This window comes from Uranotaenia lowii, chromosome 1 (assembly GCF_029784155.1).
Source record: "Uranotaenia lowii strain MFRU-FL chromosome 1, ASM2978415v1, whole genome shotgun sequence".
NCBI lineage: Eukaryota > Metazoa > Arthropoda > Insecta > Diptera > Culicidae > Uranotaenia > Uranotaenia lowii.
Window position 1 is genome coordinate 4,913,826 of NC_073691.1, and position 25,000 is coordinate 4,938,825.

The following is a 25,000-nucleotide window of genomic DNA, read 5'->3' on the forward strand; positions in this document are numbered from 1 at the left end:
ACTTTTGAAGAAAATCTTAATCTTAAATTAATACGGACCGAGTAAATTTTCGGAGTCGTCCACCAAACGGCTCTTCTTATGTTACATGATCATTTTTGGTCATAAAATACGATGCTTCGAGTTTGTTTATCTGAAATTGAGTGAGAGAGTCCTGAACAATATAAAATACAAAATAAATAACTCACCATCAGAACCAGCAATTGCACTTTCTCGTTCAATTCCTGGATAAACCCGAAAAAATGTAACGAAATTGCGAATTCAACTGGTTATTAAAAAAAAATCCATCCACAATTTTAATCTCATACACATTTTTTCTTAAAATGAATATCAACAAACATACACACGCTGCGACGTCGTTTGTTTAATTCTGCTTAAATCTTTAACTTCTTTTTCCAACCAACGTGCTGACTGAAATAGTTGCTGTTCCGAAAAACTGGGTCCCATTAGTTGCAAACTTATTGAGAGACCTCGTTTCGAAAGCCGAATTGGTAGGGACAGTAATGGAATGCCACCCATACGGTTGGATACAAAAATCCTGCACAGCGCACTGGTCTCGATTATTCTTACTCCGAGAAAAATCCTTGAAGCTTCACTCAAGGTTGTGAAAGTCAGTAAAATGTTTACTACACGGAATGCACAATCAAAACTTTCAGAAAGCAATCGTCGGACTTGAAGGGCTTTTCGGAAATATTTCATGGAATTAGTTTTTGCGCAATAAAAAAAAGTTTCCGCTTTCCGTTCGTTTGTTTAATTCTGCTTAAAACGGTAGAATTTTTTCAGTGCATGTTTGATCTCGCCCCTTTCTAGTGAGCAAATTTGGTGATTTTGTCGGTCCCGACGGCAACGGCCCTATTTTGCTCACCTTCATACTAACCCCCGGTGCGGTATGGAAGTGATTAAACTCGTGAGCATTTTCACTTTGCTCGCGATTGCTGCGGATGCCCTAAGTCGCCATTATCTAAGAAAAGAACCAACAAATCCACCACCAACAAGTTCCACCTTTCCAAACCTAAAGCAATAACCATAATGCCATATTACAAATTCACGTCAATAGTTCAATAGGGAGAAGTAACTATTAGCAGTAAGCATATCTTCCAGAACTTAGCTGGAGAGCTGATTGAAACTTATAACAATCAGTCAAACTTTAGTTTGAGTATTAGCCCTACTTTAGCTGCAAGCGCTATGCAGTTTTGAAACAAAACAAAACACTCATCGTAGCTGCAAAATTGCAGAATGATTTATCGAGAGTGCACCATTTTAACTATTGAAACTTCTCCCTAAGAACCCCACAATCAAGAACCGCCATCAAACAAGTACCACCAAACCATAGCCCTTATCAAACCATCCAACCACACCACAGTCAAACCATAATCAGGAGAAGAAACATAATTAGCAGTAAGAAATCTTCCAGAACACAGCTGGAATGCTGATTGATCATATTGACATCAGTGAAACTTTCGTTCGAGATTCAAGAATTAGGACTAAGTTCATTGCAAACACCTTGCAATTAAAAGAAAATTGAAACACTTGTCGTGGCTGCAAGTTAGCAGAAAGATTTGTCGACAGTGCATTAGTTAAGTAACTAAGACTTCTCCTGATATTACCGGCAACCTAAAAATTTTGTGAATTTGTCATAAAAATTCACAAAATTTTAATGTAAAAAGTGGATTGTATTACATGCACTCAATTTCGGGTTACAAAAACCCACACAAAAACAGACCACTGATTGAGGGTGGACACACCCTGGCGCTAAGAGCTCGTGTAGAGCTGTCAAACAAAAAAGCGCACGTGAAAAGTGCAGTCGGCGTGCAAGGAAAAGAAGCATCGAAATAAGGTATGCTTTTTTTCATTTAAAATTAATCGCAAAAAGCGACATAATTTTGTAAATTACTTCGCAGGAGTGAGACGAAGAAGTGCCGGAGCAGGCCGTGCTGCCCGACGACAGATTGTGCCGGAAAAAGCCTTCGCGAAGAAGTGAGTAGCGCACTTTAAATTTATAGGTTAGGTACTAATGATGCGGTTACTTGTAGGGCCGTTTTACCGGATACCAGCAGCCGGCCAAGGGCCAGACTGTGACAAAGGCAAAACAGCCTGCCTCCGATTGCCGTGCGGTCAATTTTCATCTTTTATTCGGCAGGAGGGAAAACTTGTATCAAGATCACTAAAGATCCACCCGACAGTGCCGCTCTGCAGTGTGGGCTATCAGAGAGCCAATATAGCCGAACATTTCGCGCGCCTAGGAGAAATCCCGGCGGCGCGACGTATCGCGCATTTAGTTTCTGCCTCCGATTGCCGTGCGGTCAATTTTCGTCTTTATTCGGCAGGAGGGAAAATTTTTATCAAGATCCCTAAAGATCCACCCGACAGTGCCGCTCTGCAGTGTGGGCTGCCAGAGAGCCAATATAGCTGAACATTTCGCGCGCCTAGGAGAAATCCCGGCGGCACAACGTATCGCGCATTCAGTTTCGGCCTCGAACGCTGTGCGGGCATTATCGAGCGGAAGAAGGGGGCGGAACATACGCGTGCCAAGGATCATTCCCGGCGGCGCGGTTTATCGCTGTTCCGGCCACGAGAGCCGAATTGCGGCTGTAGGTGATTTCGTCATTGTGTTGCTGTTAGTTTTTTAAAGGGACGAGCCGAAGAAGTTGAGCTCGACCAACCCGTGCCCAGGATCATCCCGGCGGCGCGATTCATCTGCGTTTCCTGCCACGAGTGCCGAATTACCATTGTTGGCTGTCACTGCTGTTGTGTTGCTGCAGAGTCATTGAGAAAGGAGTCGAAGGAGTGTCGTTATCATTTTGTGCGCCTAGGAAACAAATTCCCGGCTGCGCGACTACCTGCAAAATCGTTGCTCGGCGGAACGAGCTGAAGGAGGAAGTGTTTGTGTGCCGGCTCGCAGTGCCGAAGGAAATAGGAGTAACGGCTCGCAGTGCCGCAGGAAGAGTGGTGATCCGAGGTGGCGATATCACAGGTGAGCTTTAGTTAAGGGGGACTGGTGGGTGGATAAAAACCTATTTCCCTCGCGCACAATTGCGCAATTTATTAAATATGCCTATTATATCTGTTAGGGACAACCCGAGGCAATAACAGACAGGCAATAAGAACCATTTTTGAATTAGAGCGCATTACCAAATGTGGTTAGAATTCAAACATAAAGCTTAAAAAAATACATCGACTTCAACAGAATCGTTTGCGATATTAACGAAACGTTTGAATTTCTTTCGTAATTTATGATGAATTGGTGGTTTGGCATTAGGAAACTCACTTGAAACGATGTGTGAAGAAATTCATAACTCAATTTGGATCAATCGAAATAAATTCAATTAATACTTGCAATATTGCACAACGCTTTGTTTGATGTTTGAGCTCATCAGTAAACTTTTATGAGTTGCCATCATTTACGACTAAAGCGATGATTTTTCAACGATTTCAGTTGGATGAGTATTGATGATTGTCCGCTACACTTCCTTATTGCGTTGTGGTTGAAAAATAATCATTTTCTGAAATCTCCGATGTGGTTGAAAATCACACATTCTCAATTCACAAGAAGAATTGCGTAAATAAATAGCTGCCTAACAATTGCTTCATTTGTGAAGATCACTTTCAACTGCAAGATTTCGTTAACCCCCGGAACCTCCGTCAAGGGTAATTCAAGTATCCCGAAAAATATTGTAACGACACAATTGTTTTTAAGTAGTTATAAAACGATCTAGGAATTGTTGAGAAAACGACAAATGACATCGAAAAAACATTCCACTGATTGTATATTGCAAATAAATTAAACAAAAGTAAAGGTGATATTTACAAAATTTGAAAAGCAATGTGTATAGTTAAAAGAAGAAACTAATGAAAAACGGAACTACGAAATATTCTATCGAGTCATCATCTACAATAAAAAATCGGTGTCAGAATTTTTTTCACTTTTATCTCGAATAAATCCTGAATCTTTCCTTTCGATGAAAAACTTAGTCACATTCGAGAAATGTATGCTTGCCATCTTGTAAACATTTTCCCGCAAATTTAGTAAAAATTTTAACAAAGTGCGTTAATTGAAATATTATGAATATTGACAAACAATCTCAACCATCCGAGTCTGTTTAATGAGAATAGCTTAGCTTTTCCTGATCTGTTGTTCAGTTATTTTTTCATTATTTTTGTTTTTAATTAAATTTCGAACCATTTTATGAATATCGCATGGGTAATTGATTTGATCATGGGTATAAAAAAACGAACGTGAATCCGTCCCATCGAAATCAAAACATTAAATGAATTCACGCACACAGACATGCGATATTTGACATTCCATGCAACGACAAGAAAATAAAAATGGCCTTCGTTTGCATCAAGATAGTAATGTTCTTTTACCATTCAAAATTAGTATTGGGGGTGTGGAAAAGCATTGAGATCGATATATAAGTTTAGTTACAGCGAAATTATTGCTTATTTACTGGAAAGCAATTAAGGAACATTGAAATGAACATTTTTCAAAATTATATTTTTTTGAAGAATTGATTAGTTTTGTAAACTAATTACTTTCGGACTATGGTTTTAAAAAAATTAAATCAAAAATTTTGTTTTTAGAAGCAAAGGGAAATGGATTTTAAACAGATTATTTGAAATGTTTCAAATTCAGTGCATAGTTGCCTTGTTTTTCAACCATTTTTTTGAAGAAATTATTTCTTAATTGACATTTATCACACACACTTGCTCTCGTGTACGGATTAAGACAGGAAAAATAGTCTTAAAAAATGGTCGCTTTTAAGTTTAATTTTCCCCTAATTCAGAATTATGCTGAAAAGGCCATTACAGTTATTTTTGACATTTCTCACACACACTTGTTGGGCGTGTACCAATGAGCAAGGAAAAATAACCGGGCGACAAACACTGTCGTTTCTGAAGTTATTTTTCCAAAAATTTATAAGTTTTAGTAAAACACCATTAGATCACGAACACTTCCAGCGCCAAAAAGGACTAAAGAACTTATCAATACATTCTTCACGTTTGATATTCTGTTTTTTTTTTTAAATTGCCTAAAAAAGTTCTAATCAATCCAACGAGAATGTCAATAACTTATTTCACTCCTCAAACATATCTATAGGTATGAGCCAAGAAACAGATAAGATAAATTGAAATTGAGGCGCTTAGGATCAGAGGGATGCAAGTGCCGAAATGATGATTTCGAGAAAACGGGCCTCAAAGTTTTTTTTCTAAATCAAAATTATCAAATCAATTTTTCTACTAAATTTTCGATGGAGTGTGTCTCATGAGGTCTAAAATGAACGATTCTGAAGGAAAAACCAAAGTTTTTGCGATATTTATGTTAAAACGGCGAACCACTTTTATTGATATTTTTCACTTGCACCCTTTTGATCCCAAGAATGACACTTGCACCCCTCTGACTCCAAACAATATGATAGCATCCTTTTGGAACCTGTATGTAACGAGTATTTTCAGTACGATACTAGATGTTTTGTTTTTGTTCACCCATTTAATTCTCTGCATTTTCGGGCTTCAAATTTCTATGCAACTTATAATGAACGAGGTTTGCAAGTTCCACTATCCTAATTCCCAGAATTTGTTGAAAACTTTCAATTCCTCTTTTTCCTTTATGGATACACAAGAATACCTGCATATGTGTTCCTTCATTGAAATTAACTGTTTAGCTGGTCGCTTTTTCCGGTAGAACCAACGTACGCTTCCCCTTGGTTTCGTAGCTTTTTTCGCAAGATGAGTTTCCAGACTGCCTGATTTCGTTGGCGTTTTTGGGGTCTTGATGAATGGCCAGTTGACTCTCCAGGAATGGACTCATTCTCGCTAGCAACTGCAGCAGCAGCAACTTCTGATTCTCCAGAAGAACCGTGGATGTTTAATTTTTCTTTTTTTGGTCTAATTATACCAGGCCTCTTTCCTAAACAGTTATGTAAATATTCCTTAAAAGACCTCATGTAATTTTTTATAAATAACCTGTCACAACGACCCATCTGAACTTTTCGAAGTTTCATTTTGTTCCGTGGGATAGTATGTGACATCATGATCAGAGCCTGTCGAAAACTCTGAATCCTCTGAGCTTTCATCCGTGAGATTTTTCTTAGATATATTTGCCAAAAAATTATTGTTAAGTACGTTTTGTGTTTGCCTTTTATCCCTCTTAGCATTGGCTAAATTTGCCATAAAAAATATTTTTGAATTTTTTGTATACATAACAATGAGATTTTCATGCCGACGAAGTTACACCTGAATCTATTTTCATCACTTCTCTATCTGAGGACTTTGGATTATCCTTGTCAGAACCAGTAGAAAATCCTAGTAGGAGCTAGATGATGTTGTTTTCAACTGACAAAAATGTATACGTTCTAATGAAATTAGCCTAAAAGTATAATCCGGAGTATAACAGGATTTTCATTGACCCGTTTTTTTATAAATAGCTTAAAAATATCGAAATAATTTTTCTTTTGACCTGTGTCTTCTACAGAATGTTAATCTATACTTTAACTATCCAAAAAACAGTTTATCTCAGTTTTGATAAAAAATCACTTGCACCCCTCTGATCCTAAGTGCCTCAATTCAAGTTTTTCAATGAGTTCTATGTAGTTTTTTTGTCGAAGTAAACAATTAATCAATCATTCGGATAAGGAGGAACAATTCCGAATTATTTATAATTTACAGGCTTTCAAATTTTCAACTGTCACTCAGCCTGATAAATTTCGAAATCAAAACTGAATCCCAAAATTATGATACAGTAAATTAAAGTAAACAATTTAAAATTGAAGACATTCAAATTTTTTAAGATATCATTTCAAATACTAATAGGTGATTCAATCCGACATTGATCATGTTGTGTGGACGTGTGAACGGTTTGATCGATCGAGGGCTTGGCTACTGGATACCCTTAGGGCCCGACGTAAACCACCTGGTGTTCCAATTCGAGACATCTTGGCAAAACTTGATCTTGAATATTTGTACCCTATCTACAAATATCTTAAAATGTCTGACTTGGTCGTTTAGTCTTCCTTCCTTCGTGGCTTTTCACCTGTATATGTACCCTATTAATGTTCATTTCATCTATTCAATAGAGTAACCTACCGTCCAATGGGTTCCACAAACTCCACCAGAAGTCTGGCCAGGAAGACGACAATCTGAAGTAGCTCATGCATCCACAGCTACAGGAAGCCACCACCGAGCCCAGATGGAGAAATGTTTCCGATAGTGAACCCTAAACGCTCCCCTTCCCAACCCCCAAATTAGAATACAACTAACAGTTGAGTCGCCGCGACTATTACGGCTCCCCCTTCTACTAACATAGATTAATAAAGTGATACACTCGGCAAAACGAAACTTTATAAAAAGTAAAATGCCTTAATAAACAAACCTATGATTAAAAAAAAAAAAAAAAAAAGGTGATTCAATCAAGACAGTTTTAATTTGGCTTGTTAATTATCAAGTGTATTTTTTTTTCTTGATGAAGCACAATGGTTTCACGATGCCCCGTCAGATGGCGTATGATTCTGGGCGATTTGTAGTTGTATGGGCTCAACCGCCACTGATCAGTCTGGGTATCTGGTGTCTGCGGGTAAAGCGTGATAGCTGTTTCAGCTTGCTCGCTGAATAAATGAAAACTGAAGTGCAACTGTTTCAGCGTAAAGTCCTATTAAAGAACCGACATTTCGTTAATAAAAAGTGTCATAAACGGTTTTAATATTGAAGCTGCATCAGATTCAGATAGAATTACAGAAGAAGAAGAAGAATACAAAATACAAAATCATATATAGGTTTGCATTAAAGCGATAAGGTTTTTCACTGTGTGGAATATAAAATTTAAAAAAAAAACTTGAAATTGTTTTTCCGGCTACACTGCTTTTTTGTAAGCAAACTGAAAGCTGCTGTCAAAACGTGGTGCGCGCGGCGATGACCGCGCTATTCATTTTCTGTCTCTGCCATCGCTAAAAAAACGGGAAAACTCCGGATTGCGTCGTGTGTTACAAGTTAATTTTTTAAAAGGTAAGAAAGAATTGATCAAACTGGGAAAAATGGCTAAACGAGGTGCACTTTCGGATCTGAACCACGACAACTGGAACGAGGAAGAAGAATCAGAGGAAGCAGGTACGTTCTCCCAAGCCTCCGAGGCAGTACTCAAATCGCGTGTCATTAAAACGGCTCGTAGAAGGGCAGCCGACTCGGGAACTGGCTCAGCTACCGCTTCAGTTTTCAGCGGATTCAAAGGATTCGCGGGAGCAACATCGACACCGGCTGTAACCAAAACGGGAACTCCAAGTCCGTTTTCGTTTCTGAGCAGCATCAGCAATTCTACTAATGGGACACCGTCAGTTGCGCCGGCTGCAAGTGGTGGATCAATTGCAAGTGCTACCACATCCGCTTTAGGTGCGAGCATTTTCGCCAGTACGGATCCGAACAAAAAAGTTTTCTCCGGTTTTGGAAGCCCACCTAAATCAACAAATACCGGTGGTGATACCGATTTCAATGCTAAGAAAGAAATCAGCAGCAACAAGTTGGATGATTATGCGTCTAGTATCAAGGCGCTGAATGAAGCAGTAGCGAATTGGATTTCCGAAAAGGTAAAAGAAAATGCCCTCTGCAAGTTGACGCCAATTTTCACAGACTACGAGAAATACTTAAAGGAAATAGAGGCCAGAAAAGAGCAACCACCTGTCAAAGATGCGGGTAACTTATAGTCAAAATAAAACCAAATAATTGATTTTTTTAAGTAATAAGTCTTTATAAATAACTTACAGCAAAACCTTCCTCGACGGGATTCACATTTGGTAGCGGCACTCCTGCGATTGGTGGAAATTCTAGCGACCCAAAACCTGCCTCTAAGGAGGAACCAGCCAGCAAACCATTTAGCTTTGGTTTTGGAACAAGTGGATCAACCGGTATTGGATTTTCATTTGCTAACGTTGCAAAGCCAGCAACAGGCGAGACTAAATCCACTGAAGACAAAGAGGAAGGCGATGGCGATGGCGACGAAGATGAACCACCGAAGGTGGAATTCACACCGGTGGAGGAAAAAGATAGTATCTATTCAAAACGTTGCAAGCTGTTCGTCAAAGCTGAGGGCACGTACTCGGACCGAGGTGTGGGCACGCTCCACATCAAGAAGGTGGACTCCAAGGTTCAGGTTCTGGTACGAGCGGATACCAGTCTCGGCAACATTTTGCTAAATATAATTCTCAACGAAAGCATCCCGCTACAGCGGATGGGTAAGAATAATGTGATGATGGTTTGTCTACCGGTGCCAGAATCGAAACCACCTCCAACTCCAGTTCTGCTGCGGGTTAAGACCACCGAGGAGGCGGACGAACTGTTCGAAACATTGTCCAAACACAAGCCCAAATAGATTTAATTGATTTTGTATGTTTATAATAATCTGCGACATTAAACACACAATTCTAGGGTAAGCATTTGCAATTTCTCGTTGTTATGTGTGATACGATACACTATTGTAATATCTTCTGTATCTACAATAATAGTTGAGCTTCCTTTTTCATGTGGAAAGAAATACCATATTCAGATAACTATCTTATAAGAGAAGGAGAACAATTATCCACAGGTAGAACTGTAGAAACCCTCAACTATCGTAGCTGGCGTCAAGTTCAAGACCAAAACGTAAGCAAAATTAAATGTTAGGAAAAACAAACTATTATACTTATCGGTTCACTTGTTTATTCAAATTTCGTTGCCAAGTTTCAGTTCATCTCTAAATCATACTATTTCAGCCAGAGCCAATTTTCCTTAGCAGTCTACACTCTGGAGTATTTAATTGAATTCAAACATCTGCATAGCATTATCGAATAAACCTAGACAATTTTTTCCTGTCTCAAAAATTTGGCCGCAATGTAACGTACTTTTATTTTCTTATCAATCAATAATTTAATGATATTTCATGCCAAACACTCAGTTCAAAGTGACCTCTCAAAATATTTTCAAATTTACTTTTAGTTCTTCCTTGGGGCTCGGCGCTTCATCGAGCTGCTACACTGTGGACAGTACCATTTTCCTTTCGGTGAAGACGTTATGTTTACACAGGGATAGTGGAACCACTCAAAGGGACACTGAAAAAAAATAAGACCCTCAAATCTCTACAATCAACAATGGTTATCGTGAATGCTAAACTTACGTCTTCGTTGTCACAAGCGACCATATCGCCGTAGGACACCTGATTACAAATGCAGTACCGTGGCTCGTTCGGATCATAAGTCCATTCCCCTTCTGGCGTTTGTTCCACAACCATGCCGTTCTCAGTAAGGATTGCGTTAGGTCCCAGACCCGGGCCGTGATGTAAACTACTGGGCGGTGGCGGACCGGAGGTAGTCAGTGGACCTAATGGACCGGCGCTGCCTGAACTTAGCGAGGGACCTAAACCAAGCGTCGATGAAGAACCCGATGACATACTACCGCTCATCAGGGCACTGCCGCTGGGTCCGATGCTTGTTGTGCTGCTGCCCGTCAGCGACGATCCGGAACTACCGAGTAAACCTGGAACGGCCGAACTATCTAGTAGATCTAGGGTGGACGATGAGGACAGGTTAGGGCTGAGCCTGGTCGTGTGCGGCTGCTTCGGGTGATGCGCTTGTAAGAGCGTGGCTGTCATGTGATGAGTTTGAAGGATTTAATGCCATGATAAGGGTCATAAGGGGTTTTGGGAATTACGCATGCCGGAAAATTAAGAAAGATAGGAGGTTAATGTGTTAATTTGGACTATTTTAAATGATTGTTTCGTGTTGTGTATGTTTAGGCGCCTTTTCATTTCCAAACCAGAATAACTAAATTTTTAGTCATATTTATAAGCGTACCAGATATTGAAACAAACATTACAGAAGGTCGACGTAAAGTGTAACTAACCTGCGGCAGATGGATTGGTGGTGAGTTTTTTCTTGTGCTGACGTCTTAGCTGATTTGCATCTCGTGCAACCTCTTGTAGGGCATTCAATAAATCGTGAGCTCCACCGGCCCCGGTAGCACCATGAATTGCTTCATAGGAAGCTTTCAAACTAGCCGTTCGACGGCCCTGTTGCATTTGCTGTGTTTGGGCAATGGCCTGACTTGCGGCCGCCGCAATCGCATTCCCAGCACCGAATTGCTGCAGATTATAGGCAACCGAGGCCGCTGCATTTGGAGTGGTACTTCCGGCGGTCGAAGACAGCATATGATGGTATCCTGGCCCAGATGAAACAGCCGGGGTGGTTGGACGGGTTGATACCGAACCTGTCGAAAGGCTGCTAGCCAAAGATGGACGCTTTTCGGGTGGTGGTCCTCCATGTGAGGAAAGGTTCAAATTTTCTCTCCGTTTTTCGGGCTTGATCTTGTATCGACTTTCCACTCGAGCTGCCCCAGCTGGCACAACCGAACTAGTAACGCTGTTCAATGCGGTCAAAGTATCGAAATAGCGGTTCTCTTTCTGATTCAGTCCACCATTGCTGGTAGAAGAATCCAGTTCTAGCGAACGTTTCTCCAAAATTTCCGTTATTCCGTTGTGGTCTGCTTCGAGCTCACACTTGAACTTGTATAGTTCACTATCCAAACGGCGCAGATATCGATCGACAAGATCGTACATCTGACCCGCCAGTTGAACCTTTTCGTCCGAATCTTCCAGCACCCGGTAGTAGTCTTTTCGTATTGTGTGAAATTCCGAATCAGCCTGAGGGCCAACCGTTTCGCCGCGGCGGCACTGTTGGAATAGAGTCCGCACCCGTTTATCTAGCGAGTCCATTTGATCTGAAAGGCGATGTTACAAAAAAACGCTCTGCAGTAATCCTGTTAAATTTTTAAATAAGTACTTACTTTGCACAGAAAGATCCATTTCGCGCATTTCAGTGAATCGATCACGCAGCTCCTGTGGCAGGTGTTCGATCACTGAAAAAAATAATTGAGAATTTAATAATTTTAGAGAAAAGTTTTATAATTTACTCTTAATAGGTGTCTTTAAACTAAATATATGAACAGCTTTCTGTTTATAAATAGATTTATTAACATTAACGTAATCTGTTAGTTACAATGAAATTTACTATTAACTCAGGTGAAAAAAAATCTTTTTGAAACATAACTTTTAAAATGTGTATAATCTTGTTTGTTGAATCTTTTTTTTTTTATTGAACAATTTTAGCTTCGATCAAAATGAGAAATTACAAAGCTTTTCTTAGTTTTTGAAACTATTTTAAATTTGTGAATTGTTTCAGGCATTCGTTTAGATGAGATTTTATTATCATTAAAATAAAATAAAATGATTCAAAAATCTGTCCTTTATATCTGATTTGAATTTCTTTAAGTGCTTAACTGCTCGTAGCGTTATTTTCAAAAATCACGTTTTAGGGTTCTCAAACTGTGGCGCGCTTTCTTTGAGCACGGCGCCTAACTTCTGTGAACGCACTCCATTAGGTAACCCACATACTGACGTTTCGTGTAGGCTCTCATCTGTCATCAGGAGAGGCGTCCATTGAAATCGATCCGTCGGAAACCAAATTTTCTCCATCCGGGCACGACAGAAAGAAAATCGCTTTCACTGCTAAGGCTACTTACTTTCAAGGTAATCCTCCAAATACAACATCTTGCTAAAGTGATCAACGACGTTTAGGAAGTTGAATTAGAACACCCGTTTTAGTGTTAAAACTGTAAACAGGAAATATTAAACGCACTTTCCCCTGTTGGCTTGGGCGTGTTTTGATTTTTCTTCAGAAGAACTCATTCAGGGTGGCGTTCAAAGAGTTAAAAATCGAGTATTAAATGCGCTTGCAGGGTTTGTGTCTTGGGGAAAAAACCATAGGTGTCGATCGAAAATTTAAATATTTATGAGATTGAAATCATCTTTTTTTTTCAGATAAAAATGCGTCGACGTGAAATCCAGAACTTTACGCTTAAACTTAGTGATTTGAAGGAATACGAGGTGGCAAAACTAGAACGGCTCTCTCGGGTGGCCGGTACGGAGGAAAATGCCCACGGTACCTCGGCCTCGTCGGATGGCGCCGAAGGAGATCCCATGAAAACACCGGAAGTTTCGTTGCCACAGCTGCCAAAAATGGTGGGAGCCAAAACAAAACAGGAAATACGAACACGGATAGGTTTTCCACTCGACATGCCTTAGGTTTAGTTCGTTTGATATGAAATAAAGAACGGTTTGTCTCTGTAATTTTTTTTTGGAGAAATCAAGGATGGAAAATTTCAATTGTCGTAAAAGGTTTCAATGGTTATAAACTTGGAAAAACGGAGTTATTGAATCAAATTGTTGCTTTATAACGCGTGACCTGATTACTCTATATTCTTCTTTTTATAACAGATTTGTATGATAATGAGTCAAAAATGCAGAGTTGAATTTGGGCCACCTCACCCCTTGCTTCCTCGATATTTAAAAAGAAATCTTGCAAGTTTATAAATAGTCACCACACGTCAAGTTTAAATTATGCAAATGGCTTAAGAAAAGAAATCTCGCAACTTTGAAAAGTGAATCTCAACGTGACCACACGAAAAGATGAAATTATGCGTAATGGTTTAATGCCAAATAGCCTTTATACCAAATGGTTTTATGCCAAAAGGCATTATGCCAAATTTCATACTCTCCTTGACGACGATTAGAATTTTTTTAATTTTATCTAGACAAAACCTGTATACAAATTTTTAAACAAGACTATTGTACAAATCGTTGGGTTTTGTGTTTAAGTAAATGTTGTAAAAGGTTATAAATTTTTACATTTGCAAAAGTTTTTGAGTTTGTTCATTTCTATTTAAAAGCAAAGCTTTCTACACTGTCATATTTATTAAAACTATGGGAAGGGATATCGAATCAATCAGGTGAGGCAATCAATAGTTCTCCTGGAATAGTTGGTTTTGTATTTTTCTTCTCGGTTCTCCCAGAATATAAATCGGACTTTACTTGGTAGCGATTTTTTGTTTATTTTAATTAAAGGAAAAACAACTCTCCCCTGGCAGTATTTACGCCTTGACGGCGTAGACTCGCTTGGGGAACTTGGCTCGCTTCTTCTGTTCCTTCAGGGTCAATCGGGCGGCGTCCTTCGGAGACAGGGCCTTCCGCATGGCTCGGGTCTTCTTTGGGCGCAGATCCAATGGGACGTACTTCTTGCCCTTGTAGAGTTTTCGCAGATTCTCCTTCGTTTTGGTATTCATAACGATGTAGACGCGGGCGATGGCTTTGCGGACCACACGGCTGTTTGGATTCAATGAAAGAAAAAGAAAAAGAATTAAAATTCATAAGCACAATGAACAACGAATTTATTGTTGCATCTTATAGAAATTTCCCGTGAAATTTAACTAACTGTATAGGGGAGATAAGAGCATAATGGCCACCTTAAGGAACCTCCCTCGTACTTTAAAAATTATTACAAAGAGACGAACCAGCCCGAGGCTGAAAGTCTCTATAATAAAGATAAAAAAAAAAAAAAAAAAAAACCTTAAGGAAAACGCTTATTTAACCATAGAAAATAGCTGTAGTATGGAGGTTAAATTATTGTTTCGTGTTCAGACACTTGATAAGCGTATTTCCTAACAAGCTGAAACTTGAAAAGCTAGATGAAAACGTTAAAAAATGCATTTTAAAAATTGTTGCCAAAAGCTGAAAACTAGCCACTGTTTGGGGCATAATAAGAACCCCCCTGGGCCAGTATACCATTAATCAGGGCACGATGAGCGTTTTCTGCCGGGGAATTTAGCAGCGAATTCAACTCAATGAAGTCAGGTGAGTCGTAAATTCATCAAACAAAGCAATAGTAAATTAATCTAGGTCTGTTTGTAGAATACAAACAATTCACACACGCTCATACATTATGTTTCTGGTGCTTTGTTTGGCGAATGATGCTACTAGCCGTATAATGTAACAATAAAAAAAATCGATCATGAATTGTACCTAATATAAAAAAAAAACTGAAACAATGAAGAAAGAGTGCGGCGTGAAAACATTAGCAACTTCTACGAATTAATATTGAGTTTTATCTCGATGTTACTTTATAGAAGACATGAAATTATGTTCCTAAATTTGGATTTTTTTAACTGTTTTGATTTTCTTATTACATATATCTGTTAATACATTTGAATTGATTCACAACATATTTTCCAGAATATAGAAGGTGTATAGTGTAGTATAGATAGCCCTTAGATTACGACATGTTGAAACTACAATTTTGAAATTAAAATCAAATACTTACATCTTTGACAGCTTCGAGGGAGCTCCACCGGTGACCTTAGCTACTCGAAGATTGAGCAGCTCGGTCTTCAGCTCCTCGAGCTGCTTGGTCAGCTCCTTCTTGTCCTTCGTCCTCAGTTCCGAACATTTAACTTTAACCTGAAAATTAGCCAGAAAAAAAATCAATTAGAAGGATGTCAACAAACAGCCATAACCTCAACTTTCACACTATTTCATTTTTGAGGAACTGCTTGTTGAGAATTTCGCTTTTTTATATATAATTCAAGGATGCTTTGAACACAATACCACTTGAAGAATTTGAAACAAATAATTCCTTCATCACAGGACTTCATTCAAATAAACAAATCTAGATTGTTTCCTGTTCTAGGTTTTGACAACAAATCATTGCCATGGTACATGAGGCAAATTTGTAAGTCATTTTTGAACGTTATAAATCCGGATATCACGGTTTTTTCGCACCACACACGACGTAGGGCATTATTCAAGTTTTTTACAACAAGCAAGCCCCCATTTACGTAAGATGAAACCAAATAATAACCATTTTTGTCGCCGGTAGAATCCGCTTCCTTCTGACTGAATAGGCAGCTGGATTGGAAAAGAGCCACGGTGACGTCACGTCCCGCTGTCAGAGACAGATTCGCAGACCGAGAGCTCGGAAACGAGCACCCACTGAACTGAAATTTTATGGCAGCCGAGTGTTGCACTGAGAAAAAATTATAAATGGAATCTTTGGATTTTAATTTGAAAAAATTTAAATATTCTCGCGTGAGCTTTCATTACGTCGAATGAAACAAAATTTGAAAAACTGAGATATTCACTAAAAAAGCTTCATTATAACACTATCTACCTATATGATTGATAACACAATCAATTTAAACCCTTTTAATATATAAAATTTAAGACTTTTAAAATGACGAATGAAACAAAACCTTGCTTGCCCATTTCAATGTTGCTTATACGCCCCTTCTTCCAAACGGCGAATGTGCAGAGGAAGAAAAACCTAGCACATTCGCTATGGATTCCATGAGCAAACAGTGTATACAGGAAGAGGTAATCAGAATATCAACCTGGCAATATTATTTCAGATTCTTGTTTTCAGGCTTTCTTAAATCGATACTCAAGGCTTTCGAACGCTGTACAATAATGCAGCAAGGAAAAGAAACCGAACAGCAGCAGTAGCAGCAAACCTAACAACTAACAGCAGCAGGCTGATCGGCAGCAGCCTGCTGCTGTTAGTCACCCAATCACCCGATTCACACTTTTATTACGCATTCACTAATAAATTTACCGCTACACTCGATAACTCACTAAGTTAACATTCACTATGCCAAAAAAATTTGAAAATTTACCGGTAATTGCCTCAGAAACATTTGGGCGTAAGTGCAAGTTGAACGAATCAAAGGACGAATGAGACAAATTTCCCCTCCAGCTGATCGGCAACAGAAAGCTGATCAGCAGCAGCGAGTTGGTTTGATCGATGTCGCACCCGATTCACACATTTCATTATGCATTTAATCACCAATTTACCGCTACACCACTTATTAAACAGCCTCTACGCCGAGAAAATTGAAAATTTTCCATAGTAATTACATCAGAAACACTTGGGCGTATGTGCAAGTTGAACGAATCAAAGGACGAAAGAAAAGAGACGAATGAAACAAATTTCCCCTCCAAACTGTAGTGAATTTTAAAATGAAAATGAAAATTTATAAAACCCCTCGTTGATCGAGTGTTTGGGCAAGTGCCATAGATACCAATATTATAAAATGAAAACAAGTTGCAAGAGATGATGAAGAAAATAATAAAAAACGATCGTCCTCTTTTCCTGTGGACCTGCAACCGAACTACACGTCTTTTTTTACTCCTGAGAGAAACCCTGGATTTATTACAAACGACGAATGTGTTCAGACGTATGAACGCTTTATGTTTGAATATGTCGTATGTTCCTATATGATTGAAAAAAGCTCTAAAAATTGCAAAAAAAATAAATTCATCATGTGGAATATCTGACACAATTAGTTTCCATGAATATTGCGTATTTTTTGGAGGGTTATCGGCGAAGGAATAAAAATAGGATTTGAAAAACACTCTTCAAATTTCAAAAGCGTTTTTCTCGGTTCGGTGTTTCTGTTTCATTCGACGTAATGAAAGCTCACGCGAGATTTATTCATTCTTTTTTTTAATATTCATTCTAAATTTGATCCTGGACATTTTTGAAAGCAGTGTATTTTGCCAATGACAAAATGAATGTTATACTTTGTCAAACCGACCGGTTTGTCCGCCATTTTCAATCGCTTTCTGTTTGCTAGGACAACACTCTAGACATCGTTTTTAAGCTATCCGCTTCCTATACAATCTCTAGGTATATAAAGTTAATCTTTAAACTCATCGTATGAACTCACCTGTAAGCTTTTAGTCTAATTTGGGAGAGGGTAGGAGGAATGATTTGCGTTCACCATCGTAAACGATTTTTCATCTGCATGGGTTCGATGGGTCTATAGACCACTATAGATCACTATAGTGATTCAATTTTATTTAAAAAATTCAAAACAAATCGTTCAATTTCAAGCAAAATTTTTCTCAGTGTGAAAATATTCGGAAGCGCGCAACCGACGGGACCTGTTTCCGGTATTTAAACACCTTGCTATAAAATTTGGAATTGACATTTTCCATCATACAACGTTAAATGTTTTTATTTTCTTTTTCGATACAAATACGCAAATTACAATCGTTTCATGCTGTTTCACGTGCTAGTTATGGATCGGGATTAAAAACGAGAAAATATCCCGGAAAAACTTAATAAAAATGTCAAAATTTACTCATTTAGTAGTCGATACTTCGGCATTTATTAAAAACGCCCAGCTGCAGGTGAAAAATTTCTTTTTAAATCCGTAGAATCGTTCGATTTTATAGGTTTCTATTTTTAGGATGTCGCCGAGAATTGCTACACGGTCCAGGGAGTGGTTGACGAAATAAAAAATGACCGTCAACTTAAACGGCTTGTGGTGCTACCCTACAGCCTAGTAATTATGGAGCCAGATTCGGATGTTTTGAGTAAGGTTACCAGTATCGCTAAGAAGACCGGAGACTTTGCAACCCTTTCCCTGGTCGATTTGAAGGTTCTAGCCCTGACGTATCAACTCGAGAAAGAACATGTTGGAACGGAACATCTACGGGATGAACCTAAAACGGCAGTAACCATAGCCTCAGGCCGGAAGCCCGAAGCATTGCTTGGATCTGGGAAGGTTCAAGGTTTTTACGATGGGCGAAGCAATGTGAATGGTGATCGGACTAGGACTAACACTGAAACCGAATCGGTTCAAGCGGAAGAAGAATCGGAACATACACAGATTGAAGTTGTTAATGAGCACCCCGAGCTAGAAGAGAAATTTGCTGAGCTGAATACTGATGAAATCATTAGATTGGAAGATGAAATTTCAAAACAATTGGATAGTGAGGAACCAACAGATTCTGAAAAGAAACATACAGAAGAACAGCGAGAAGGAAACTCAGACGTAGAATTTTCGGGCGAAGATGAAGAGGTGGATCAAGACGATGATGATAATGATGATGAAGGCTGGATAACTCCTTCCAATATCAAGGAAGTAAAACGAGACTTTGGAATGGATGTTCTCGAGGAAAGTCCTTCGCCGGTGGCGTGCATGACAACCGATTATGCTATGCAGAATGTGCTTAAACAGATCGGTCTCCACATAGCGGCATTGGATGGTCGCGTAATCAAACATGCCCGAACATACATACTCCGATGTTATGCTTGTTTCAAGACCACTTCAGATTCCACAAAAGTTTTCTGTCCAAAATGCGGTAACCGCACGCTGAAAAAGGTAGCAGTCAGTCTTGATGAATCCGGACAACAGGTTATACACATAAACGCTCGAAAGCCGCTAACTGCTCGCCATAAGAACAAACCGGTAGCGAAGTTCGTAGGCGGGAAACATTCCACCAATCCCTTGATATACGAAGATCAGCCGCTACCGCAGCAGAGAATATCGGCCAAGGCACAGGCTAAAACCAATGCCCTTGGCGATGATTACACCGCCGGCTATTCGCCGTTTGTGATGCGGGACGTGGACTCCAAATCGGCGGTGATGCGAGGAAAGTCTAACTTGAAACAGTGGATGCAAAACTACGAATACGACAACCATCGGCGGGGGTACAAAAAGTAAAATTGTATTTATGTACAATACGAACCTGGATTCTGCAATAAAAATATTGTATCTATAACTGATTTTGTAAAAACTATTAAAAACAATTCGAACAAAATCTTCTCTTTTTAATGATTATAATGAATATGGCTTAACTTACCTCATCTTGAAAAAATTCATATTGCTCACTCTGTTAGCCTGACAAAAAAAATGAAAAGCATATGATTCGGATAAAAAAAATCACATGTTCTTTTGGAATCAATATTTTTATTTATTACTGACTCAATCGAACGGTCTTTCCCAACCAGGTGCTAACGCCTGAGCTGGAACGATAAATATTCAGCTGAGCGTTGTTTGCTACACTCTACATCGTAACCAGTACTACAACTAGGTATATTGTAATATATTGGAAAAGAATGGATCTAATCCTATGTAGGTAAGTAGATAATGAAATTTCGAACTAAATGTAACATTTTTTTAAAACTTCCTAATTTACCAGTACGATTTAAAAAAATAAATAAGTATTTTGTTTTCTTTCTCTTTTACGGTTTACCCGAATCTATTGTCATCCAATGTTGCTTGATCTCTACATGTTTTCTGCTATAAACTTTTAAGATGACTACCGCGAAATAAATTTTACTCAGATGGCAAACGAATTTTACGCTTAGCTAATGAAGTTTGGAACGGTTTAGATTATCTTTCTTCTGCAGTAAGTTTTACTGCTATCATATGAAAATGAACGGAATTAGATTTTTCACATCACTATTTTGAGAGTCTTCGTGACTACAAATGGCTTCGATAACAATACTTCCTATTGACTCATTGTCCCATAAATTCACAATTTGAACAGAAAAATAAACGAAGATTACTTTATTCGTTGGCAATACAAATGTATTATTATAAACTTTTGATAGTGATAATTTTACAACTAACTTAATCATACTTAGCAAAAAAATATGTTTTTTTTCGCAATCCAGAAGCTGAGATCGAGTAAAGGGACTAGGCCAGTTGAGGAAATACTTATTCTCGGCTATTCTTCTGTTGAACACTTGTCTCTAACATTTGTTTCAAAATTTCAGCTAAAAAGTACCGATGAGTCGAGCTAAATATGTCGAAAAAGTTTTGTTGATGCGATTCTCAGAGATTTGAACGACACCTTTGAATCTCTTTTCCAAACGAGACGTTATCTGGAGAGTCTCTAAATCGCATCCCGATCATTTGAAGGAGCGCCGTTTACGTTTCTCATTGTACTTTCAAATAAATGGACACTTAACTTATATTATGGTCAGTATTGTACAGTGAATTAAACAATCAAGCTAAAGCGATGCTACAAAGAAATTATTCATCTAAGCATTCTACAGTTTGAATACAGAGAACAGACAGGAAAACAAGATAACCTGTAACTACCGTGCCTTTGAATGTTTGAGAAAATAATATCAACGCACAAAAGAAAACTGACCCTAAATTACCCAAAACATGCGTCCTTTATGTTATAGAAATTAATCTTCATTAACCTGATAACAGTGTTATAATTTTAAGTAGAGTTGGTTGACAATTCAAACAATGATGACCTTAACATAAGGTCAAATTCTGATATTGTCTGCACCATTATATTTGATTTCTGAATGATAATTGATTTATGATAAACAAAACAGAAAACAAAATACAGTAACGAAACCTATCGAATCTAATACATCTGTTCTTTGAGATTATTTTTTTCTAGCTCAAGCTTCATCGATTCAAATTCCCCGTGGTTCTCATGCACGTGGTTCAAAGTTTGGAATGGTTGTTATTCATGTTCAAACTCACTGTTCTCGTGGACGTTTCGCAACGTTTTTGTCATTTACTCTTATAATTTCCCTTATCCTTAATTGACAATAAGACACTGACACACACATATCTACTTCTTCTACGAAACGCTACAACAAAGCTGTATCTCCGGCCGTAATCCAGCTCGATGAATTTGATTCACCATAGTTCCGCGCGCATTGGTCGCGTTTTAACATCGATACAAATTTTCGAGGGTTTCCCTTTACTTTCAGTACACTTACATTTAACACACTGGCAGTCTCTCAAAAAATCACATTCCCTCAATCGAAAAATAAAAGTCATGTTTTTGCTTCGTGTTGAATCGTTTAAAATTAGCCGTAAGTCTCATTGATAAATACATGTAATAAATAAAGATTAAGTTTTTCTTTAGCTTTAAGTTGTATCGTAGGTGTTAAACTGCATTGAGTAAAATTTGTTTTTTGTAGGTTCATAGATTACAATGTTAGAGAAATATATGTAACTGTTGGAGATCTTGAACGGTCGTTATTAGGAACATAGCAGGTTTTTATTCTTTAACATTTTTGTCGCACAGTCGCATCCAATGACTATTCTATTTTTTCTTTTAAAAATGTCCAAACATTAATCGCTAAATAAAAACATCTATGATAGAGAACGAAGATTGTTCTCCGTGTAAAAAAGACAACCAGAGATAGTGCAAAAGAACATTGACGAAAGTAGAAAAAGAACGACTTTACGAATCTCCTCCGACGGTGGCGTTTGCTTGTAGATGGGTTGCCAAAAAGGCATTGTCATCACTAATGATGACGTCATGTGGGCTCTGATGTAGCCGGTGATGTTGGCGATTGTTGGCAAGGTTGGACCCGCCATTAGCAGAAGCACTACCGCCACCACTAGACAGGGCTCGCAAGTGAACACCGTTCAACTTACCTCCTTTGCTGAGTGCCTCGACAAGCAAGTGCAAACGTTGCTCCCGTTCGGTGTGGCGACGTTCCAACGATGTAACCTTGAGAGGCCAATTCGGATTTGTCGGAAGTAGGAAAATCGGGAAACATTAGCAGGTTAAACGATAACCTGATTCGAGCTACCCAAAAACAGTTGTTAGATTGATTAACTTAAACACTCCGAAACCCATTGTCGGGTTAACAAAAATTAGACTCTGGTTATGTCAATCGAAAAAAAAAATTTATAACTTAGGCAAAAAAGCATTTCTAATCATAGTTCAGGAGTCTCACTTTGTCCTTAAAGTACGCTTGATAACTAAAAAATCTACAAAATTAAAGTCAACTATAAAGTTAGACCTAAAGCTCATAAGAAAAATGTGCTCCTAACTTTAAAAAAATTGCTGATAATTTATTAAAAAATTAGCATCTACTACCACTGGTGCCGTGATGGAGGGGACTACCGGAAATTGAACGAGTTCCATTGGAAGAACCGTTAGTGCTTATAATGGGAATACCGTTACTACTAGGGTGATTAGGTCGCGATGGGCCTCCGAAACCATTTGCAAGCAGCGTTCCGTTTCTTGCAAAGGGTGCAGCTGAATGACTGCCGATGGTAACTTTTTTGCCCACAAGCATTGTTGAAGGGCTTTTTAAATTTAGCGTACGAAATGATAATCTATTTCCGGAAACGTTACCACCGATGCCAAACAGCTTCGTAAGAGCAGTATTACCACCGGGCCAACACTTGCGCCGTCGTCCAGCTGCAGAAACGTGTTTTTTGAAAATTTGTTTTCTCTGTATGGTTTCGGAGTTTTTTTAACGATGAAATTTGTGACAAATGATAAGTCCAATTTCATGATAAGCGTTTTTGTTTCCAGAATGCAATGAAAATAAATGTGAATGTGAGATGTGATGGCAGCAATAGATTTTTCAATACAGTTAACACGTGATTAAGTAAACACAAGTAGCCAAAATGAAAGTTTCAAATAGGTGTCTAGCGCTTCGTTCTGTCGCTTACCTTAGCTTTCAGAGCGTAGTAATCGTTATTATGATTTGGTCTACGCTTCTCTTTGGTTTGCGCGTGTTCCTCCCTTTCCGAAAGTCGCTGCTGTAGTATGCGAACCGATTCATGACATGCAGCCAGTTCGCGTTCATGGGCGGCCTGCAGAGTTTTTAGCTAAAATAATAAATGAAGTACCCAATTAAAACCACTCTGACTCAAGCAATTCGACAACTTACATCCTGCAATCTTTTATCATGCAAAGTTTTATAATCGGCTTCCAAAAGTCTAATCTTTAGCTGGGCATCTTTCAAAGCGGACCCATCTGAACTATCAGAATACTGCAACGGATCATAGAATTTGCCTTTCCCCGAGGAAGAAGAATTGTGTAACTTTCCATCGGGTTTCAAATACGTATCTCTTTCTTTCTGCAATTTCTTAATGGTTTTCTTGCAGTCTTCAACCTCTCGGGTCAGCCTTTGGACAGCCTTTTCTTTTATGGCCAAATCGACCCGCATGCCACGAATCGTGGCCATTAGGTGAGCATCTTCTCGGCCTTGAATTTGCGAGTCGGACAAAGAATTGGGAAGCTTATTTCCAGCTGAGGCAGAGGACGCTCGTTTGCCAGACTGCTGTCCTCGTACCAATCCGGTTCCAGTTAGACGACTATCCGTTTGCACTGAAATTGAACGAGTTTTAGTACATTCCCGTTCAGGAAAATCTTCGGTTTGCGAAAAGCTGGTGCTGGTTTTGGTCGCTTTAATAGGAGCAGGAATGGAAACAGCCGCATGACTTGTAATACTGGACAGTTCGTCCATTTGCCGGACAATTTTCTCATTCAATTTGCAGTTAATCTCCTGCAGACTAAGCACTTGCATCTCTAAATCCGCAATATGCGTTTCGTACTTGGACTGCACGGAATTGAAGCGCGCCTGCACGTTGGCCAGTATACCTTGAGCCTTGGCGTCTTGCTCTTTAGCATCCGCTTCCAGCTGCGCGATTCGCTGTTCCAGCAGCTTACGAGTTTGGGAAGCATCTTCGGCCGGTTTGTTGTTTGCTGTATTCTTGCTGGCCACTAGAAAGGTAGGTACATTTTAAATCTTAACGTTAACTTTGAAACCCTCATAAATTCAAAAAATAATTTAAAATCGAACTACGCAATCTAACTTAGTGTCTAACACTTACCAATAAGAGCTGATACCGAATCGGGATGTTTTCTCATCAGGATGCGTTCCATCTCACGGCACTGTCGCTGCAGATCCTGGATGGTCTTCGTATCCTTCTCGTTCAGTTCTTGGTAGCGCTTTTTGTCCCTCCGCGATTCCTCCAGCTCCGATTGCAGAATCTTCTGCAGCTCTAGTGCCGCGTCCCGATCACCACGAGCTGAATGCAACTCCGATCTGTAATTTAAAATGTTAAAAAACAGTCCATTTTGTAGATCGGATTTAAAAAAAACATACCTAAGTACATTGGCACATTCCGTTAGATGTTGTACTTCTAATTTCAGTTTGTCGCTTTCCTCCTGAATCGAGCCATGGTTTTCGCGCAGTGTTCGATGCACCTGAGACAAATTGTCGTATTGTATTTTAAGACTCTCGTAGCGCTCCTCGGTGTCTTTTAACTTTTCCTGTAGCTCGGAAATGCTGCCCTCTAGCTCGCGCTCTTTGGACCAACTGAAAGCGCCAACAATCGGTTCAGGCGTCGCATGCGTCGGAGAGGGTGCAGTCGATTTGTCGCAAAAAGTACGATCCCTGGTGGTAGTGGCACACGGTGGAGACGGTGGGCATGGTGTCCTTGTTCTCGGGGAGTCATTTAAGGTTAGATTATAAATCTCTTCCAAATCTCGTATGCGAGATTGGCTACATAACTGATTTTCTTTATTATCTTTAACAGACTTTCTTGGAAACTGGTGGCTTGAACTGGCAGCAGCAGACGA

General features: G+C 39.1%; 5 protein-coding genes across 9 annotated transcripts in view; 2 read left to right on the forward strand and 3 right to left on the reverse strand.

The window, feature by feature from the left end:
* The first annotated feature begins 7,869 nt into the window (after positions 1 to 7,869).
* LOC129738495 (nuclear pore complex protein Nup50) lies at positions 7,870 to 9,475 on the forward strand. Its single transcript, XM_055729715.1, has 2 exons — positions 7,870 to 8,679; positions 8,751 to 9,475. The coding sequence occupies exons 1-2, from the start codon at positions 8,028 to 8,030 to the stop codon at positions 9,353 to 9,355; spliced, it is 1,257 nt and encodes a 418-aa protein (XP_055585690.1). The 5' UTR covers positions 7,870 to 8,027; the 3' UTR covers positions 9,356 to 9,475.
* Positions 9,476 to 9,669: 194 nt separating this feature from the next.
* Positions 9,670 to 12,690, reverse strand: LOC129738494 (inhibitor of growth protein 3). Of its 3 annotated transcripts, none has more exons than XM_055729714.1 (5): positions 12,535 to 12,690; positions 11,800 to 11,871; positions 10,861 to 11,733; positions 10,136 to 10,494; positions 9,670 to 10,070 (listed from the first exon to the last, which is right to left on the reverse strand). In XM_055729714.1, exons 1-5 carry the CDS (start codon positions 12,560 to 12,562, stop codon positions 9,954 to 9,956), a joined length of 1,449 nt encoding a protein of 482 aa, XP_055585689.1. In that variant the 5' UTR covers positions 12,563 to 12,690; the 3' UTR covers positions 9,670 to 9,953. The 3 variants fall into 3 exon arrangements, with proteins under 3 accessions (XP_055585689.1, XP_055585688.1, XP_055585687.1); XM_055729713.1 differs by having other exon boundaries at positions 10,136 to 10,521; XM_055729712.1 differs by having other exon boundaries at positions 10,136 to 10,602.
* Positions 12,691 to 13,816: 1,126 nt separating this feature from the next.
* LOC129754932 (60S ribosomal protein L35) lies at positions 13,817 to 15,849 on the reverse strand. Its single transcript, XM_055751202.1, has 3 exons — positions 15,705 to 15,849; positions 15,168 to 15,304; positions 13,817 to 14,173 (listed from the first exon to the last, which is right to left on the reverse strand). The coding sequence occupies exons 1-3, from the start codon at positions 15,705 to 15,707 to the stop codon at positions 13,942 to 13,944; spliced, it is 372 nt and encodes a 123-aa protein (XP_055607177.1). The 5' UTR covers positions 15,708 to 15,849; the 3' UTR covers positions 13,817 to 13,941.
* Positions 15,850 to 17,809: 1,960 nt separating this feature from the next.
* On the forward strand, positions 17,810 to 19,411 carry LOC129756202 (RNA-binding protein NOB1). The gene is made up of 2 exons (XM_055753009.1): positions 17,810 to 18,034; positions 18,094 to 19,411. The coding sequence occupies exons 1-2, from the start codon at positions 17,972 to 17,974 to the stop codon at positions 19,351 to 19,353; spliced, it is 1,323 nt and encodes a 440-aa protein (XP_055608984.1). The 5' UTR covers positions 17,810 to 17,971; the 3' UTR covers positions 19,354 to 19,411.
* Positions 19,412 to 19,599: 188 nt separating this feature from the next.
* The window catches only part of LOC129738755 (centrosomal protein of 162 kDa-like), an 80,718-nt gene continuing 75,317 nt past the window's right edge, over positions 19,600 to 25,000 (reverse strand). The window contains exons 3-7 of one of the 3 annotated variants that reach the window (XM_055730018.1): positions 24,525 to 25,000; positions 24,250 to 24,464; positions 23,304 to 24,139; positions 23,083 to 23,241; positions 19,600 to 22,126 (exon numbers count right to left, since the gene is read on the reverse strand). In XM_055730018.1, coding sequence (XP_055585993.1) covers positions 21,854 to 22,126; positions 23,083 to 23,241; positions 23,304 to 24,139; positions 24,250 to 24,464; positions 24,525 to 25,000 — 1,959 coding nt within the window. In that variant the 3' untranslated portion in view covers positions 19,600 to 21,853. Of the gene's footprint in view, positions 22,205 to 23,082; positions 23,242 to 23,303; positions 24,140 to 24,249; positions 24,465 to 24,524 lie in introns of all 3 variants that reach the window. The other 2 variants (XM_055730015.1, XM_055730016.1) reach the window with 2 other exon arrangements.

Coding starts and splice junctions, on each gene's coding strand:
- LOC129738495 (XM_055729715.1), top strand. CDS start 8,028: ATGGCTAAACGAGGTGCACTTTCGGATCTGAACCACGACAACTGGAAC. Junction 8,680..8,750: donor ACCACCTGTCAAAGATGCGG/GTAACTTATAGT, acceptor AATAACTTACAG/CAAAACCTTCCTCGACGGGA.
- LOC129754932 (XM_055751202.1), bottom strand. Junction 14,174..15,167: donor CCCTCGAAGCTGTCAAAGAT/GTAAGTATTTGA, acceptor GAATCCAAACAG/CCGTGTGGTCCGCAAAGCCA.
- LOC129756202 (XM_055753009.1), top strand. CDS start 17,972: ATGTCAAAATTTACTCATTTAGTAGTCGATACTTCGGCATTTATTAAA. Junction 18,035..18,093: donor TTAAAAACGCCCAGCTGCAG/GTGAAAAATTTC, acceptor TTCTATTTTTAG/GATGTCGCCGAGAATTGCTA.
- LOC129738494 (XM_055729712.1), bottom strand. CDS start 12,562: ATGTTGTATTTGGAGGATTACCTTGAAA. Junction 11,872..12,534: donor TTTGGAGGATTACCTTGAAA/GTAAGTAGCCTT, acceptor TATTTTTTTCAG/TGATCGAACACCTGCCACAG. Junction 10,603..10,860: donor CACCAATCCATCTGCCGCAG/GTTAGTTACACT, acceptor ATCACATGACAG/CCACGCTCTTACAAGCGCAT.